This window comes from Nycticebus coucang, chromosome 2 (assembly GCF_027406575.1).
Source record: "Nycticebus coucang isolate mNycCou1 chromosome 2, mNycCou1.pri, whole genome shotgun sequence".
Classification (NCBI taxonomy): Eukaryota; Metazoa; Chordata; class Mammalia; order Primates; family Lorisidae; genus Nycticebus; species Nycticebus coucang.
In genome coordinates, this window is record NC_069781.1 from 2772616 (window position 1) to 2792383 (window position 19768).

General features: G+C 49.8%; 1 protein-coding gene across 1 annotated transcript; it reads right to left on the reverse strand.

Annotated features, from left to right (window-relative positions):
* Positions 1-2495: 2495 nt before the first annotated feature.
* On the reverse strand, positions 2496-4249 carry LOC128563214 (keratin, type II cytoskeletal 8-like). Its single transcript, XM_053558422.1, has one exon. It carries the CDS (start codon positions 4197-4199, stop codon positions 2727-2729), a length of 1473 nt encoding a protein of 490 aa, XP_053414397.1. The 5' UTR covers positions 4200-4249; the 3' UTR covers positions 2496-2726.
* Between the last annotated feature and the right edge of the window lie 15519 nt (positions 4250-19768).

Genomic DNA, 19768 nt, shown 5'->3' on the forward strand with positions numbered 1-19768 from the left:
CCATTCCTGAGATACTTTACTAAGAAGAATATTTTCCAGCTCCATCCATGTAAACATAAAGGAGGTAAAGTCTCCATTTTTTTACTGCTGCATAATATTCCATGGTATACATATACCACAATTTATTAATCCATTCATGGGTTGATGGGCACTAGGGCTTCTTCCATGACTTGGCAATTATGAATTGAGCTGCAATGAACAACCTGGTGCAAATATCTTTATTGCCAAATGATTTTTTGTCCTTTGGATATACACCTAGAAGAGGAATTACAGGATCAAACGGCAGGTCTACTTTTAAATCCCTGAGTGTTCTCCAAACTTCCTTCCAAAAGGAACGTACTAGCTTGCATTCCCACCAGCAGTGCAGAAGTGCTCCCTTTTCTCCACATCTACACCAACATCTATTGTTTTGCGATTTTGTGAAGTGGGCTACTCTTACTGGAGTTAGATGGTATCTCAGAGTAGTTTTGGTTCGCATTTCACTGATGATTAAAGATGATGAGCATTTTTTCATGTGTCTGTAGGTCATGCACCTGTCTTCTTCAAAGAAGCTTCTGTTAATGTCTCTTGCCCACAATGAAATGGGATCACTTGTTTTTTGCTTAGTAATAAGTTTTAGTTCTCTGTGGATTCTGGTTATTAGACCTTTGTTGGTAGCATAACTTGCAAAAATCCTCTCCCATTCTGATGGCTGTCTATTCGTTTACTTAGTGTGTGCTTGGCAGTGCAGAAGCTTTTTAATTTGATCAGATCCCAGTAATGTAGTTTTGATGTTGCTTCAATCACCCGGGGTGTCTTCCTCATGAAGTATTCTACCAGGCCAATTTTCTCAAGTGTTTCCCCTGCACTCTCTCTAAGAATATTTATAGTTTCATGTCTTAAGTTTAAGTCCTTTAACCAGTGATAGTCAATTTTTGTTAGAGGAGAAAAGTGTGGGTCCAGTTTCAATCTTCTACAATTGCCAGCCAATTCATCCAGCACCATTTATTGAATAGGGAATCTTTCTCCCAATTTATATTTTTAATAGGCTTATCGAAAATCAAATGACGATAAGTGTCTGGGTTCACCTCTTGGTCTTCAATTCTGTTCCATACATCTACCTCTCTGTTTTTGTGCCCGTACCATGCTGTTTTGATCACTATCGATTTATAATAAAGTCTGAACTCTGGAAGTGTGATTCCTCCCAATTTGTTTTTATTTCTGAGTAATGTCTTGGCTATTCGAGGTTTTTTTTTCCATATAAAACAAAGTACTAATTTTTCCAGGTCTTTAAAATATGAGAGAGGTGCTTTAACAGGGACCGTGTTAAATCTGTAAATTGCTTTAGGTAGTATAGACATTTTAACAATGTTGATTCTTCCCAGCCATGAGCATGGTATATTTTTCCATTTGTTAACATTTTCAGCTATTTTTTTTCTTAGAGTTTCATAGTTCTCTTTATAGAGATCTTTCACGTCCTTAGTTAGATACACTCCCAGATATTTCATCTTCTTTGGCACTATTGTAAAGGCAATAGAATCTTTGATTGTTTTTTCCCCTGGACTATTGTTGGTGTATATAAAGGCTACAGATTTATAAGTGTCAATTTTGTATACTGAGATGTTACTATATTCCTTGATCACTTCTAGGAGTTTTGTAGTTGATTCCCTGGGGTTTTCAAGATATATAATCATATCGTCTGCGAAGAGTGACTATTTGATCTCCTCTGGTCCTATTTAGATCCCCTTGATTGCCTTTTCTTGCCTGATTGCAGTGGCTAAGACTTCCATTACAATGTTAAAAAGCAGTGGAGACAGTGGGCATCCTTGCCTGGTTCCTGATCTCAGTGGAAATGTTTTCAATTTTACTCCATTTACTATGATATTGGCTGTGGGTTTGCTGTAGAAGGCCTCTATCAATTTAAGAAATGTTCCTTCTATACCTATTGTCTTAAGCGTTCTGATCAAGAAAGGATGCTGGATATTGTCAAAAGCTTTTTCTGCATCAATTGAGAGAATCATATGGCCTTTGTTTTTTAATTTGTTTATGTGATGTATTATATTTATGGATTTACGTATATTGAACCATCCTTGGGACCCTGGGATGAAACCCACCTGGTTGTGGTGTATAATTTGTTTGATGTGTTGTTGGATTCTGTTTGCTAGGATCTTATTGAATATTTTTGCATCAATATTCATTAGAGATATTGGTCTATAATTTTCTTTTCTTGTTGGCTCTTTTCCAGGTTTGGTTATCAGGGTAATATTTAATTCATAGAATGAGTTGGGAAGTATTCCTTCTTTTTCTATGTTTTGGAAAAGATTAAGTAATATAGGTACTAGTTCCTCTTTAAAGGTTTGGTAGAATTCTGATGTGAAGTCATCTGGTCCCGGGCTTTTCTTTTTGGGGAGTTTTTTTTTTTATATAGTTGATGCTATTTCAGAGCTTATTATAGGCTTGTTCAACATTTCCACTTCTTTCTGGCTAAGTCTGGGAGGGTGGCATGTTTCTAAGTATTTTTTTTGAGGCTGAGGCTTTATTTTGGAAAAAGCAAATTGATTTTCAGTTGGGGATAAACATAAGAGGGGGGTAACCCAGGTGGTAAACTCCGCAGAAGAATGAGCTGAGGGATGGGGCTGAGCCTCAGGTGGGTCTCCTGTTCCATGTGCTCCCTGCCACAGCTGCCTCCCCCACAGGCTCTGTGGCAGCCTTGTGAGAGGGTAGACTGGAGGGGCCGCAGTGGCAGCTCACTTGGGCAGGACATCAGAGGACTCAGACACCAGCTTCCTGTCTCGGGTCTCAATCTTCTTCACAACCACAGCCCTGGAGCTGGTGCGGCTGAAGGAGCCGGAGCCCCCACCAGAGCCAAAGCCGGTCTGGAAGGAGCTCAGACCATAGCTGAGGCCAGGGCTTGTGAGGCCCCCATAAGCCAAGCTCAGGCCACTTGAGTAGCCACTGGTGGTCTTCGTGTGGATACTCATGTTCTGCATCCCCGACTCCAGCCGGCTCTCCTCGCCCTCCAGCAGCTTGCGGTAGGTGGCAATCTCCACGTCCAGGGCCAGCTTGACGTTCATCAGATCCTGGTATTCACGCAGCTGCTGAGCCATGTCCTGCTTGGCCTGACACAGGGCAGCCTCCAGCTGGGCCAGCTTGGCGTTGGCATCCTTAACAGCCAGCTTCCCACGCTGCTCGGCATCGGCGATGGAGGCCTCCAGGGAAGCCCTCTGGCCTTTGAGAGCTTCGATCTCATTCTGGAGCCGGCTGATGTTGCGATTCATGTCGGAGATCTCCGTCTTTGTGCTCCGCAGGTCATCCCTGTGCTTCCCAGCCTGCACCTGCAGCTCCTCATACTTGGTCTGGTACACGCTCTCAGCCTCAGCCCTGCTGCGGTTGGCGATCTCCTCATACTGGGCACGGACCTCAGCAATGATGCTGTCCATGTCCAGGGAGCGGCTGTTGTCCATGGACAGGACTACAGATGTGTCCGAGATCTGGGACTGCAGCTCACGGATCTCCTCTTCATACAGCTGCCTGAGGAAGTTGATTTTGTCAGTCAGCCCTTCCAGGCGGGACTCAAGCTCCACCTTGTTCATGTAGGCTTCATCCACATCCTTCTTGATGAGGGCAAATTCATTCTCCATCTCTGTATGCTTATTGATCTCCTCCTCATACTTATTCTTGAAGTCCTCCACCAGCCCCTGCATGTTGCCAAGCTCTGCCTCCAGCTTCAGCTTCTGGCCCAATGTGTCCAGCTGTCGCCGAAGGTTGTTGATGTAGCTTTCAAACATGCTGTCCATGTTGCTGCGAGCCGTCTTCTGCTGCTGTAGGAGGTTCCACTTGGTCTCCAGCATCTTGTTCTGCTGCTCCAGGAAGCGCACCTTGTCGATGAAGGAGGCAAACTTGTTGTTGAGGGTCTTGATCTCCTCCTTCTCCTGGGTGCGCACGGCCTGAATGTTGGGGTCCACCTCCAGGTTGAGCGGGCTCAGCAGGCTCTGGTTCACTGTGACGGCTGTGATGCCCCCCATACCTCCAGCCCCAGCGTAGCCTCCACCCAGACCCAGGCCGGTGCCCAGGCCACCCCAGAAGCTGCCGCCACCCACCCGAGAGAAGCTCGAGGAGCTGATGAGGGCACTGGTCCCACTGCTGTATGAGCGGCTGCTGAAGGCCCGTGGGGCAGAGCTGGACACCTTGTAGGACTTCTGGGTAACCCTGATGGACATGGTGAAGCCTGGAGTAGAGGAAGGTGGGCCAAACCAGAGATTCGAGGAGGTGCGAAAATCTGCTTCTAGATCTGTTTCTAAGTATTGATCTATTTCCTTCAGATTTTCATACTTCTGAGAGTAGAGTTTTATGTAGTATTCATTAAGGATTTGCTGAATTTCTGAGAAGTCCGTTGTTATTTGGCCTTTATCATTTCTGATTGATGAAATTAGGGATTTTACTCTTCTACTTCTGGTTAGGTTAGCTAACAATTTATCTATTTTATTGACCTTTTCAAAAAACCAACTCTTTGGTTGATCTGTTGTATGATCCTTTTGTTTTCAATTTCATTAAGTTCTGCTCTAATTTTAGTTATTTCTTTTCTTCTGCTGGGTTTAGGGTTGGAAAGTTCTTCCTTTTCTAGTTGCTTGAGATGACCCATTAAGTTATTGACTTCCTCGCTCAAAGGGATAGGGCGCTGGCCCCATAAGCCGGAGGTGGTGGGTTCAAACCCAGCCCTGGCCAAAAAAAAAAAAAAAAAAAAAAAAACGCAAAAAAGTTATTGACTTCCTCTCTTTCTGTTCTCTTGAGGAAGGCTTGCGATGCTATAAATTTTCCTCTTAGGACTGCCTTTGCTATATCCCAGAGGTTTTGATAGTTCATTTCTTCATTATTGTTTTCTTCCAAAAATTTGGTAATTTCCTTCTTGATCTCGTCTATGACCCAGCTATCATTTAGCATGAGGTTATTTAGTTTCCATGTTTTTGTATGCGTGTGGAGATTCCTGTTGTTACTGAGTTCAACTTTTATTCCATGGTGGTCCGAGAAAATACAAGGAATGATTTCTATTCTTTTAAATTTGCTGAGGTTAGACTTGTGACCTAACATGTGATCAATTTTGGAGGATGATCCATGGGCTGATGAGAAGAATGTGTATTCGGTTTTGTTAGGATGAAATGTTCTATAGACGTCTATTAGATGCAGATGTTGAATGGTTAAGTTTAATTCTAAAATTTCTTTGCTTAGCTTCTTTTTTGAGGATCTATCCAACACTGCCAGAGGACTGTTAAAGTCTCCAACAATTATGGTGCTGGGGGAAATCAAAATGCTCATGTCAAATCAAAGCTCATGCTTATAAGAGTTTCTCTTATAAATTGAGGCGCATTCTGGTTGGGTGCATAGATGTTGATAATTGAAATCTCATCATGTTGAGTGTTGCCCTTAACAAATAAGAAGTGACCATCATTGTCTTTTCTTACTTTGATTGGTTTAAAGCCTATTGTATCTGTGAATAAAATTGCAACACCTGCTTTTTTCTGATTTCCATTTGCCTGAATTATAGATGACCATCCCTTCACTCTGAGTCCATATTTATCTTTTAAGGTAAGGTGAGATTCTTGAATGCCACAGATGTCTGGCCTGAGTTTTTGTAACCAGTCAGCCACCCGGTGTCTCTTTAGAGGGCAATTTAAGCCATTCACATTAATTGAGAGTAATGATAAACCCTACAGAGTTTTGGGTATCGAGTTTTTCGAAAGTCCAGTGGGCATTTTTAAACCTTTCACCACTATGGAAGTTAGAATTTGATCAGAAGTTTCTGAGTGAGTTTACTGCGGTGGTGGAGGATTGTGTTGTTCATTATGGAGGATAGGTCTGAGAATTTCCTGAAGAGCTGGTTGAGTTATGGCAATTTCTTCAACATGTGAATGTCATTAAAGTATTTAATTTCTCCATCATAGATGAAAGTCAGTTCAGCTGGATACAGGATCCTGGGTTGAAAGTTATTTTGTTTAAGGAGATTAAAGGTTGATGACCACCCTCTTCTAGCTTGAAAGGTTTCAGTGGAGAGATCTGCAGTCATTCTAATGCTCTTCCCCTTGTATGTAATGGTTTTCTTACTTCTTACAGCTTTCAGAATTTTCCCCTTCATATTAACTTTAGCGAAATTAATTATAATGTGTCTATGAGAATTTTTATTTGGGTTGTGTCATGCCAGTGTTCTGAAACTGTCTGCTATCTGAATTTCAGAATCTCTGGGCATGTGTGGAAAATTCTCTTTAATTATTTCATGAAGCAAAGCATCTGTATCCTTCACAGCAACCTCATCACTTTCAGCTATTCCTATAAGTCAAATATTAGATCTCTTTGAATTATCCCAGAGCTCTCGAGAGAATGATCCGTTTTTGTTCTCCACTTTTTTTCCTCTTTGAGTGTTTGGGAGCATTCAAAAGCTTTGTCTTCAGTATCGGAGATCCTTTCTTCTGCCTGCTCCATTCTGTTACTGAGGGATTCTACTGTATTTTTTTAGATCTTTGAGGGCTGCAAATTCTTGCTTTAATATGTCAAAATCTTTGGTCATTTTATCTTTAAATTCATTAAATTCTTGAGACATCTTTTGAATTTCTGCTTTAAATTCTAATTTCATCATTTCCTCCATTCTGTTGATCTTATTTGCTATCCAAACTCTGAACTCGATTTCTGTCATCTCAGCCATTTGTTTGGGAATAGGATCTTGTGCTGTGTCTGCTTTATTGTTTCTTGGGGAAGTTGATCTACTCCAATTGTTCATGTTGCCAGAGTTTTTCTGCTGATTCTGCCTCATGATTGTTTTTCACTGTTGGCTAGGTGGTCTGGTAAGGTGAGATTGGATTGGGGTTTCCTGGGGTTGTGGTTAACCAGCCCTTTATTAAGGATCTGAGACTGACGACTGCAGCTTTTTCCCCTTTAGCTTTGCAAAGGACCTGTACAGTATTACAGTTTGAGGCTGGGGAAACCTGCTTTGTGTGGTGTGGTTAGGTGGGTCAGTCTTGTTTGTATTCAACTGGTTCTTGTCCTATCCTGGTGGATCAGTGACTCTGGTGAAGTTTTAGATGTGAAGAAATACAAACAATCAAGAAACCCCACCTCCCCAGACAACAACTGGAATGGGAAAATCGACCCTTCCTGATACTACACAACCAGGGTATCACCCTAGAGGGTCCTTGGGTGATTGTCCCAAGTTAGGGGTTTTGAACCAATTGACCCAGTCAGTACAAACTCTCAGGTGGGAGAGTTCGAAAGGTCTCCAGCAGCTAGATAGCAGAGGTCTACTGGCTGCTCAGATTTGGCTCTCGGGTGCTCTACAGAGTCAGAAAGGCCAGCCAGATAGCACAGTAGGACCAGGGGGCTGAGTCTCTTTCTCCACTTTGTTCCTTTTTCACGCCTAATCACTGGTGACCCAGCAGGGCTGCAGTCCTGTTTCCTCCAATAATGCCAGGGCTTAGCATCTGTCAGAGTCAAAGGAAGGTCAATGCCCCCAACGTCTGGCCACTGCCCTGGCTACCAGCCAGCTGTGGGAGCTGAGGCCTGCCTACCTCGGGTGTTCAATTTCCACTGGCGAATGTTGCACTTGGGCTCAGTCTAATCCTGGGGGTGCCAGGCCTGCAAATGTTTATCTCCCTCAGCCACCACGCCTTTGTCCCTGCCGCTCTGCAGTACCAGTATCCCTATAGAGTGAGTTCTAGTTTCCTCTGGCAGTGCACAGAGTTGGGGTGGTGGTGGTGTTTCTCCAAGATTGGACCCCGGGGTAATCACTCTAGTGTTGCTGGATCTTTGTGGGAAGTGCCCCTACACAGTTCCACTACTGCTGCCAAAACCAGAGAATTCTGGCTGTAGGAGCAGCTCTAGGAGCCTGCTGCACACAGATCTGGCAGCAGGGCAGGGCACACTGCTTGGATTCTGGCAGTATCCAGTGCCCAGTGACTTCAGCAAGAACACTACCCCACTGGCGATTCTGGTTGGGCAGGGGCCTGGCGCAGAGGCAGGGCAGGCACAGTGTGCAGCTTCAGTGGTCTCCGGATGGGTGGGGTGCGGCGCGCGGCCTTGGCGGACTCTCAGTGTGTGAGGCGCGGCGTGCAGTCTCTGCGGTCTAGGCGGGTGGGGCACAGCATGGCCTCGGTGGTCTTGGGGTGGGCGGGGCTCGGTGCAAAGCCTTCACTGTCTCTGGTGGGTGGGGCGCGGATCAGAGCCTCAGATGTGGTTGACTGGCATGAAGCATATTTTTAGATGTCCAGTGCAATTCCTCCATATTTCTTTTCTGGCTGTCATCTAGGGGTGCTCTCAGTTTGTAGTCACTCTTTTGGTGTGGGCTGCTATATCCTGTCCATCTTCAAACCCAGCAACAGCATATCAAATCTTTTTTAAGCTTTGAATCCCTCCGACTTCCTGTTATGATGATCTTTTTCTTCCATTCTTGAGATACTTTACTAAGAAGAATATGTTCCAGCTCCATTCATGTAAACATGAAAGAGGTAAAGTCTCCATCTTTCTTTAAGGCTGCATAATATTCCATGGTGTACATATACCACAGTTTAGTAATCCATTCGTGGAGCGATGGGCACTTGGGCTTTTTCCATGAGTTAGCAATTATGAATTGGGCTGCAATAAACATTCTGGTACAAATATCTTTGTTATAATGTGATTTTTGGTCTTCTGGGTATATACCTAGTAGAGGAATTATAGGATTGAATGGCAGGTCTATTTTTAGATCTCTAAGTGTTCTCCAAACATCTTTCCGAAAGGAACGTATTAGTGGGCATTCCCACCAGCAGTGTAGAAGTGTGCCCTTTTCTCCACATCCACACCAACATCTCTGGTCTTGGAATTTTGTGATATGGGCTAATCTTACTGGAGTTAGATAATATCTCAAAGTAGTTTTGATTTGCATTTCTCTGATGATTAAAGATGATGAGCATTTTTTCATATGCCTGTAGGCTGTGCTCCTGTCTTCTTCAGAGAAGTTTCTCTTCAAGTCCCTTGCCCAGCCTGAGATGGGATCACTTGTTCTTTTCTTGCTAATACATTTGAGTTCTCTGTGGATTCTAGTTATTAATCCTTTGTCAGAGACATAACCTGCGAATATCTTCTCCCATTCTGAGGGCTGTCTGCTTGCTTTACTTACTGTGTTCTTGGCTGTGCAGAAGCTTTTTAGTTTGATCAGGTCCTAGTAGTGTATTTTTGAAGCTGCTTCAATTGCCCGGGGGGGTCCTCCTCATAAAATATTCGCCCAGACCGATTTCTTCAAGAGTTTTCCTGCACTTTCTTCTAGTATTTTTATAGTTTCATGTCTTAAGTTTAAATCTTTCATCCAGTGAGAGTCTATCTTAGTTAATGGTGAAAGGTGAGGGTCCAGTTTGTCTTCTACAGGTTGCCAGCCAGTTTATCCAGCACCATTTGTTAAATGGGGAGTCTTTTCCCCACTGAATGTTTTTAATTGGCTTGTCAAAGATCAAATAACAGTAAGTAGCTGGGTCCATCTCTTGGTTCTCTATTCTGTTCCAGACATCTACCTCTCTGTTTTTGTGCCAGCACCATGCTGTTTTGATCACTATCGATTTATAGTACAGTCTGAGGTCTGGTAGCGTGATTCTTCCTGCTTAGTTTTTATTTCTGAGTAATGTCTTGGCTATTCGAGGTTTTTCTGATTCCATATAAAACGAAGTATTATTTTTTCAAGATCTTTAAAGTATGATCCATGGGCAATCTCTCTGCTCACGCTCAGCCTCACTCTTATTCTGACTTTGGCTCTCATGTGCTTGCTGTCTCCTCTTTGTCTTCTCTCTGGAAACATCTGAATCTTTGCACCATTTTTGTTTAACTGGAAGTGGGCCATAATGCATCTTTTGTGGGCCTGTTTTCAAGTGCTCTGCGTGGCACTTGGTGGGTTCATGGACTCTGAGAACGGACGTCCTTCTGTGACCCGGGGATGGTTGGTCGTGTTCTTCCTCCCATCCTGGCTCCTCTCCCTTTTGGAAATATCTATTACTTGGGGGTGGGCACCTGGAGATACCTCCAATCTCCCTCTTTTTCCCTCTAATTTCCCCTACTTTTCCCTTTAAGATGAATTCCTTGAGCAGTACCTCCCTTCTAGCTCACTCACTAATTTGCTCCTCAGAGGTCTCTTTCTGCTGTTCAGCCCATCTATTTTAAATTTCCATGATCTCTAACTAGCTCTTTTATGTAAAAGCCCATTCTTCCTTCATGAATAAGATAACCTCTTCCAGCTCTCTAAGGATAGTAATTATACCTATTTTAGAGTCTTCTGCTGTTGACTGTATCAACATGGTTCCCTCGGGCGTCAGAGTTTCTGTCTCTGGGGTTATGAGCCCCCTTCTGTGGGCTGTCTCCCCTGTATGTGGCCATGTGGGCACAGGGCCTGTCTTCGCAATGACCATCATTGGTCATCTGTCTGCCCTTGTGTCTGCTCCACATCCCTGGAGGAAGATGGGGAGGTACACATGACCTGCTGAGTGGCCTGAATTACTGTCTTTGGATTGGGGGGGTCCCTACCTTTCTTGATGTCAGCAGGTCCCTGACTACTGTCCTACTGTGGTGACCATACTCTGCCTCAGCCTGGGGGCTCAGGGCTATCTATTGCCTGTCACAGCAGGGGAGAGCACAGGGTCAAGTTCCTGATGCAAAGTGACAACTGAATGTGATGGCTGGATGCATCACCACTGCTGTTGACCTGCCCATCCCCACCCTCTGTCCACGTACCTGTAGGTGGAGCCTCAAGCTGCACCTGCATCTTCGCCAACGCCTTCTGCGAGGTGGTATCCTCGGATTTTGTTTCTTTGTGTCTTTCTGTGATACTGAAGTCTGTTCTACTGAAAAAACTCTTTTTTTTTTTTTGTAGAGACAGAGTCTCACTTTATGGCCCTCAGTAGAGTGACATGGCATCACACAGCTCACGCAACCTCCAACTCCTGGGCTTAAGCAATTCTCTTGCCTCAGCCTCCTGAGTAGCTGGGACTACAGGCGCCTGCCACAACACCCGGCTATTTTTTTGTTGCAGTTCGGCCGGGGCCGGGTTTGAACCTGCCACCCTCGGTATCTGGGGCCGGCGCCTTACCAACTGAGCCACAGGCGCCGCCCTAAAACTCTTTCATTTTTTAAAAAATCAGTACCATTATGAATATTTTCCTTTCAATCATGTTTATCTGACACTCCGTGGGATTTTTTTTTGGAGGGGGGAGGATGCTTTGTTTTCCACTTGACCAAAGCCCCAGAAGATGTCACTGAACACACCTGAAGAGCATGTTCATGCTGGACATGCAACAGGGCCCTCCCCGGGCAGCTGAGGCACGGGCAGGCCCTCCATGTCCAGTAACAGAAATGTGGGTTCACCCTGGACATGCAGCAGGTCCTCCCGGGCAGCTGAGGCATGGGAAGGACCTCTATGTCCAGTAACAGAGATGCGGGTTCACCCTGGACATGCAGCAGGTCCTCCCGGGCAGCTGAGGCACGGGCAGGCCCTCCATGTCCAGTAACAGAAATGTGGGTTCACCCTGGACATGCAGCAGGTCCTCCCGGGCAGCTGAGGCACGGGCAGGCCCTCCATGTCCAGTAACAGAAATGTGGGTTCACCCTGGACATGCAGCAGGTCCTCCCGGGCAGCTGAGGCACGGGAAGGACCTCTATGTCCAGTAACAGAGATGTGGGTTCACCCTGGACATGCAGCAGGTCCTCCCGGGCAGCTGAGGCACGGGCAGGACCTCCATGTCCAGTAACAGAGACACAGAGTCTCTTGTTTGGACTGTGCTTTGGTATTGAGACTCAGAATTTTGTCTGCGCGATGCTCTGAGATCATGTGGCAGGTGAGCTGAGCCTTCCCATAGCTCTGCTCCTCCTTCCCACCATCCATGAAATCAGAGGCAGAGTGTGCTCCCCCTGCACTGGGCCACCTGGGTTTAAGCAGAAAAATGCTTCAAATGTAAGCGTAATTGATGACTTCCAAGGCCTTTCTCTGAGCTGGGGATGTGACATCCACCCCTGCTGGAGACTCAGCTCCCCTGGGGTCCCCTGGCCCCTCATGGTACGTCTCTGGAGCAATTCCTTCTGTAAATGTGGGGAAGACTGTGGGGACTTTGGTTTAGAAAGATCTCCCTTCCCCCCCCCATTCCATGCTGTGATAGGGTCAAAGGCAATAGATGATCTCTGCTTGGGGTGACCACATGGAGCAGGCCAAACAAGGAGGCTGGCACTGGGGTCCTACCAGAGTGCTCAGCTACAGGCCTCCTTGGAGTGGACCAAGAACCCTCACAGTGCCCACACGGTGGCCTCGGCCCTCATAGCATGCTGAGAGACCTTGGACACAGACTCATTCTCCCAGGATGAAGGGGCCTTTGGCATTGACACCCCATGCAGCCCTACTGGGACATGCTGTGGTCCCAGATACTGACCAGGGCCCATCCCAAGAGATGTCCTCATTTGTACCCCGGCACAGGCCACCTCCTCGCCTACATGCATCATGTCTCTGCTCCCATCATTTTAATTCACCCTTTCCCCTGGGGCCTTATGAGGCTGCGTCTCTCCATAACTCAATCAGTGGCAGGGAAATTGGATCAGGGTGCTCAGATCCTGCTGTTCCTCACTCCTGAATGTCAGGGCCTCAGGGCAGGGAGACCTGCTCACTGCCTGAGTCTCATCTTTGAAAAGCAGATGGCGAGTCTTAGGCCTTATTGAATTTGTGTTTGTGTCCGCAATGCATTTGACTGTAGCTAGAGGGGCTGCCTGGCCCAATAGCTAATTTGGCCCATCAACAGGATTTAAACCTACTTACCTGTAAGAAACTATTTGTTCCCCAGTGGCAGTTAGGTCTCTGGCTGGTGGCAGAACAGCCACTGGCTGACGTCCCCTTTGACTGAGGCCTCTTGAGCCTAGGGGCTGACTTCCTTCAGGAGACCTCACTGCTGTCCACATCCAGGAATCAAGTACACAGGCCTGGCATATGGGATGTGAGCTGTACCCTTGTCACTAATAATTTAACTCCCATGTCTCCCAGCAGGCTGAACCCATGAGAGCCCATTCATGTGGCAGTGTGTGTGCTATGTGCTGACACTCAGCACACGGCCCAAATGTGCACAGAAAAGCCAGGGCAAAACAGTATGCGCGGAAGGCCCCTGGAAAAATGGTGACGGCTCCTCAAAAATTAACAGTAGAATTATCATGTAACACAGCAATTCCACTCCTGGGTGCTTATCCAAAGGAACTGAAGGCAGGGGTTCGACACTGTGTTCACAGCAGCAGTATTTATAGTAGCCCAAAGGCGGGAGCTGCCCAAGTGTACACGGACATCAGCAGATATGGAATGTGGGTCCATCCATGTGGTGAAAACCATTCAGCCTTAGAGGAAGGATGCGCTGGCACAGGCTGCAGCCTGGATGAACCATGATGGCACTCTGCCGAGTAAAGGTAACGGGACACAGAGGGACAAATACTGTGAGGCCCTTCCTATAGGAGGCCCCTGGAGTAGTCAGAAGCCCAAGGACAGAAAGCAGAGTGGTGGTGCGGGGCTGCGGTGGGGGCGTCAGTGTCTGCTGGGGCAGAGCATCAGCTTTGCAGGTGAAGAGAGTCCAGGACAGAGGGTGGTGACTACACACGGAAATGTCCTTGATGCCCCTGAACTTAAATAGCGGTTAAGACACTAAATTTTATGGTAAGTGACAGGCAAATCAATAATAAATGACTTTAAAAATTTCAAACAATAAAGAAAAATTCTGGAAGAATGTATTGAGCCCTTAATCATGGCTATTTTTTTGAGGCTGAGGTTCTGGGGGGTTTACTTTTTGTGTCACCTTGTCTGGCCTTTCTGGGTGTCCATGGCCCCTCTGATGGAGCCTCATCTGGTACAGCACGTCCAGGCCTCCACCTGTGCAGTCTGCCCCAATGCTGGAGGGTCACTGTCCCCTGCGGGGTGAGGAAGTGAGGTGCACGGAACTTACGGACCATGACCTGATTGCACAGTCCATGACCTGGCTTTCATTGCCTTTGTCATTGTCACTTCTCTGGGGTAAGGACCATGGGACACTAAAGGTTGGGGGACAGCATTTCTGCCAGCTGAGTGCCTGTCCTGGGCACTGGGCCCCACTGAGCCTCCAAGGTGCTGTCCTCTCAGATTGGAGTCCCCAATCTGTCTGGCCCCCAAAATAGATATGAGGGTGGGATCCAGGCTGGCGACCTCACAGACCTTGGGGCCCAAGTGTCCTGTTGTCAGTTGAGGCTCAGGAGTCCAGGAAAGTCGGAGGGCCCCAGGCTAGGCGGTGCCAGGCCCTGGCCAGTGCGCCCAGCAGCAGCAGGCCAGGCTTGTTCCCTATCTCAGGGGGTGTGGCAGCCCTGAGCTCCAGGGGCTCTGAACAGGGATCTGAGGGCCAGTTGTTGGAGAGGCAGGTGGCTCAGGCCAGGCAGCTCACCCAGCCTGCTCACTCTCTCTGAATCCAGCCACAGCGTCCCTGGGGCTGCCCTGATAGCTCAGGAAGGCTGCCTTACCCCCACCCTTATCCTCCAAATTCCACCATGCCAATACCACACCCTTCTAGGTTTACCACTCTGCAGGTGGCACTGGGGTTAGCACCACCCCCACTGCCATGGAGTCCTGACCAGTGCTCTGCCTGTCCTCACTTGTGAAATCCCCACTGTCTGGGTGTCCATGGGGACTCAGGAAGGCTAAGACCCTAATGCACAGGAACATTCAACGCAGGCATCATCACCTCAGGAAGACGTAGGCATCTGCAAATGGGCCTCCGGCTGCAGCTTTTGCTAGCCTGGGGACAAAGCAGAGGACATCTTGGGACTCAGCAGCCCAACCACAGCCTGTGACAGCCGTCCCCACGGGTCTCCTGCTGTGTGCTGGGCACAGTGCCCAGGGCACCATCCTTTCACCCCCACCACAATCCCCACCTCCTAGGCCTGTCCTGGGGTGATCTATGCCCTGTGGGCTTGGCTGTGAGAGTGAACTTGGCCCACCAGTGGCCGGGAACCACCTTCTCCAGAGAGGGATAGGGCCAGGGGCTGGGGGCCGGGAGGGAGGGCATCTTCTTCATCCCTCAGGGTGGCAGGTTTGGGGTGTGTCCCAGCCTCTCCAGGGCCCCCTGGGGCTGAGTCCTCACTGCCCACGGCAGAAAGCACTCATGGAAACCCCAGGTCAGTGTTCCTTCTTACCCCACTGAACACGCTGGGGCCCTTCCACACTTGTCACACCCACGGCTGGGCTTACGTCTGCTTTTGGGCGAACCCTAAGCAACAAGGTGAGGTACAGGACAAAAGGAAGGGAGCACAGCCCCTGACCTCCTGCTGAGGGTAGGATCCAGGCCAGAGATGAGACAAGGCCCCGAAGAGGCGGTGACAGGCATTCCTGTTTCTGACAGCTGCTGTAACAACTTGATTTTTCTTTCACAGTCTAGAGGTCAGGAGTTCTAAACTCCAGGCATCTGCGGGGTTACACCCCCCTGAGGGCTCTGGGAGCCTCTGCCCTGTGCCTTCTCCTTCTCCATCCGCAGGGCGGCTTCTCCCCCTCCCTGACCTCAGCTGACTCTCCTCCTCCTCTGACTCCGACCCTCCCACCTCCCTCTTACAAGGGCTGTGCGTCCCCAAGGGGCCCCACCTAATCCAGGGTTATCTCTCATCTTAAGATCCTTGACTTAATCACATCTGCAAAGTCCCTCTTGCTGCTTAACACGATGAGGGATCAGGGCGTGGACACTTGGGACCATTGTCCCGTCTACCCCACCGTGCACTGAGTGCAGAGAAAGATTTCAGGGAGGGGGTTGATTCCCATGTCTCCCCTGAGCTGTCCTGGCTGGAGCCCTAGGACTCAGACCTTGTCATATCAGTGGGTGCAGCAGCCTTGGAGTTCCGACATGGTGAGGACAGTCCCTTAACAGCGTGGGCCAACTCTGCCTCAACAGGCACTTCTGAAGCCCTGGTGGTCTCTGCGGGGACTGAGCCCCAGGACACAGACGAGGCACTAAGGCCTCAAGAGGAGGCAGCTTGGGCTGATGGTGACCAGTCAGGGGAAAGACCCCTGGACCATTCCTGGGTCTTGTTGAGGGGGCTCCCGCGAAGGGTCTCACTGGGCCCAAATCCCAGTCCCTTCTATGGTCAGTGATCCCTTGCCTTTAGCACAGACCTTTAGGGACAGTGGGCACCTCCGGGCCAGCAGCCGTGGAAGGCCTTGTGTGAGGTGCCCCGAGGCTCCGAGGCCCTCAAGGCTGATCCCACTGTGGCCATTTGGCTCCACATCCCAGGCCCTGGACACCTGAAGCCCCAGGGGGATGTCCCCTGTGTTCACAACCTCAAGGCCACAGCACCTGCGTCTCAGGGCAGACATCTGGGAGGACACACCACTTACACCTCATGCCACAGCCTCTGTGCTCAGGGCAAGGGAGGGACATAGCCAGCTGCCCTGAGCTTCCCAGGAGGTGGGCAGCATCATAGTCAGCCCCTCACAGGCCAGGGTTACCACCATTGTCAGCTCAATGTTGGATTTGTCCCTCCAAGGGACCACATTGCCCTATGGCCAGGCCCTGTTGTCACTTGGGAGCAGCCAGTCCCTTCTCCCCCAATCCCAATCACTCCACCCCTAGGTTGTCACCACTGAGCTTAGGAAGCTGTCAGAGCCGGCCTCACACGGCAGGGGTGATGGGAGGAATTACAGCCTGCAAAGGCTGATGCATCAGAGAGATGAGGAAAAGCAAAGGGCTTATTAAAATGCTGAAATTGGTTCTAAATGAGGTCAGCCGTCGATGTGCCTTGGAGGGAAGCCAGGCACTGGGCAGTAGCGAGCAGGGCTTACTTCCTGACTTGGTGTGGGTGACACCCATGTGCCGCCCCTGCCCCCCACCTCTGGAGGGCAACTTGCACCCAAAATGCCAGAGCAGAGACAGCCAGGCGTGGGAGCTGGGGAGGTGGGTGCCATGCTCCCTAGCTCAGGACCCAGCTTTCCCTGTGCCCCATAGGAACCCTAAGGAACTGGCCAGCTGGTCAGCCCTCCTGTGTGTCCAAGAGCACCTGAGCAGGGACATGTCACCTCCAACGAGGGCGAGGGCAGGAGGAGAGCTGAGCGCTGTTTCCTTATCCCGGGGTCAGGTTGCTCCTGTTCAAAATCCATTAATGCAAGGCCAGGCACAGCATACAGGCCATCCGATTGGACCGGTTCCCTCCTACCCACCAGCCTCCGCACATTTTTCCCTGTAGTTGCACTTCTTGTCTGAGTGACCCTTCCTCTTGACTCCAGTGGAATTTTTCTGACCTTGGCTGACACAACGTATGGCCCCCTCCACCTAACAGTGCCGGTTTTGGGGTCCCTGACCTAGGGCTGGGCCTGCCCTGCCCTGATGGCTGTGTGACCTCAGGGGTGTTTCCTAACCTCTCTGTGGCATCGTCTCCCTGTGTGTGAGAGGGGCTGGCTGCAGACCCAGTCACCGAGGCTGGCGAGCATGAAGCAGAGCCACGCGGGGGAGCTTGGCACAGGCCTGGTTGCTATCTCTTGTTAATCGCTAGTACTCACTAATTATTATTTCTGAGAACAGCTGAATCATTTCTGTCAAATGCAAGAGGAAGGCCGGAGTTCCAGTTTTGAGTTGGAGAAAGAAAAGGTCTTTCGGTGCCTGTTAAAAATAAAACGTGTGCATATGGTACTCTTCTGCGCCTAGGCCGCATGGCCTCCCTCCCTGGAGCGCACTGGACTGTGGGTCTCATCCTGTGTCCCAGAGAAGTGAAGCCAGCAGGTGTGGGAGCCCGTCCAGGGCAGGCTTCGTCTGGAGCTCTGGCACTGTTTCTGGGCCCACCCGCCAGCCCCCCACTCACAGAGTTGGGCTGAAAGAAGCTGGAGAGTTTGTCTTCCTTGTCATCCAGCTTCCTCCGTCTTTGGGAGGGGTGGAGCCTATGTTGGAAGGTGCTTTTTTGAGGTTGTCCCACGGGGCAGCGGAGAGTGGGATTTGACCCCTGGCAGAAGCGTGATGCCCCCAGCCCAGGAGAGAGCAGGTGCCCCCTACGGTGAGCTGTGTGGTGGTTGTTTTGCCTGTTTTCCAACTGGGGCCACCTGGGCAGCCGTGAGGCTACTGGGAGGGCGCACCCGAGCCAGGAGCCATGTGCAGAGCCTGGTAAGCCCCTCTGTGCCTGCCGGCTCTTGTTACCACAGGTGCTAGAACAGGCATTTGCCTGCAGCCCTGGGAGGCTCTTTGAGTCACAACCTTACTGCGTTTGTTACCAATCCCGGGAGTGAATGTCCAGGGCTCATTGTTATCTGTACGCCAGATGCCTGTGGCTTCGCCTGTGTCAGGAGTTTCAGGAACCGTCTGGAGAAGAGGGTGGGTACCCTTGGGCACGCACACATCAGGGCCAGGGGAAGACCAGGCTCTGGGGGACTGGGAGCCTCCCCTGGCCTGGAAGTCAGGCTGGCCAGTTTCATGACAGGGACACACCGATAGACAGGTGTGTTCATAAGGTTCGTTCTCACCTGCCAGGGCAGGGGTGGGGTGAATGGTGTCCCTCTGGGTACCGCCAGCAGGAGGGTCTTGTGGTCTCACCTGTCTTCCTGTCTTCTGGCCCGTTTGGCTGTGCAGGGGGTTCTGATCGCTGAGGGGCACAAAACAACACCCCCACTGTCTAGGACAAGGCCAGAACTTTCTCTAAACTCCACATTCCTGCAAAGACCCAGGAGTTCCTTTCGATGGCACGGAGCTCACAGCACAGCCTGTCCTCATGACTATCTGAACACCTCAGTGTGGGTGCCAGACCCTGACATCCATGTGCCTCGAGGGCTCGATTCCTGGTTTGTCCAAAGAGAAGGAGGAATCAGAGGAGAAAAAAGGAAGGAAGGGAGCAAGTGGGGCAGAGAAGTTGGAGAGCTCTGTCCGCCCGTCAGGGCTGGGGAGGGAGCCAGAGCACATAAGGAGCAAGCAGAGTGTCTTGAGGTGGCTTTGTGTCGGATCTGCTCCTCAGGAGGACCCAGCCGTGCAGTGATGACACTGGTTCATGGCCATAGGCACATCCGTGCAAAGGCCCCACAGCTGGTGTGGGTGAAAACTTCGGGGGCCAGCTGCCCTGAGGGGCTCCGCTTCACACCAGGCCTGCTCTAAGCAAGAGGAGCTGTGGGTTTGGGAGCTTCAGACAGGGAGAAGGCCTGTCACCTGCTGCTCCTCAGAGGCTGTCACCCCCAGCACTGCCCCCTGGGGCCTGCCTATCCTCCCGCACCGCAGTCTGCCCAGTGATACCCCTACCGTGTGATGCACCCCACATCCATCTGCCACTACCCAGTCAATGTACCCTATACTCCTATCCCACCACAGGATGCATCCCACACTCCAGCTCCCCACCGCACATGATGAACTCCACACTCCCCTGCCCCCCACCATTCACAATGCACCCCATACCCCTTGCCCCCACCACATGATGCAACCCACACCCCCGGCTCCCTACCATGCACGGTGCACCCCACACTTCCTGCGCCCCACCACACACAATATACCCTACACCCTTCTGCCCCACCACCACTCAAGATGCTCCCCACACAATTCTGTCCCCCACCGTGTGGTGAACCGCACGTGTTCATCTGCCCCCCACCACGCACGATGCACCCTATGTGTTCATTTGCCCTCTCACCCCAGCAATGCACCTCATGCCCGCCTGCTCCACTTGGGCGATGCCCCCCACTCCTTTGTAGCGACGTGTTGCCAGCTGGACTCTGTAGGGTAACAGGCAAGAGATGGGAGTAGAGCAGCCGCCATGGGAACTAACGCGGTCCTACCTGGAGACAGGAGCTTATGTTTGC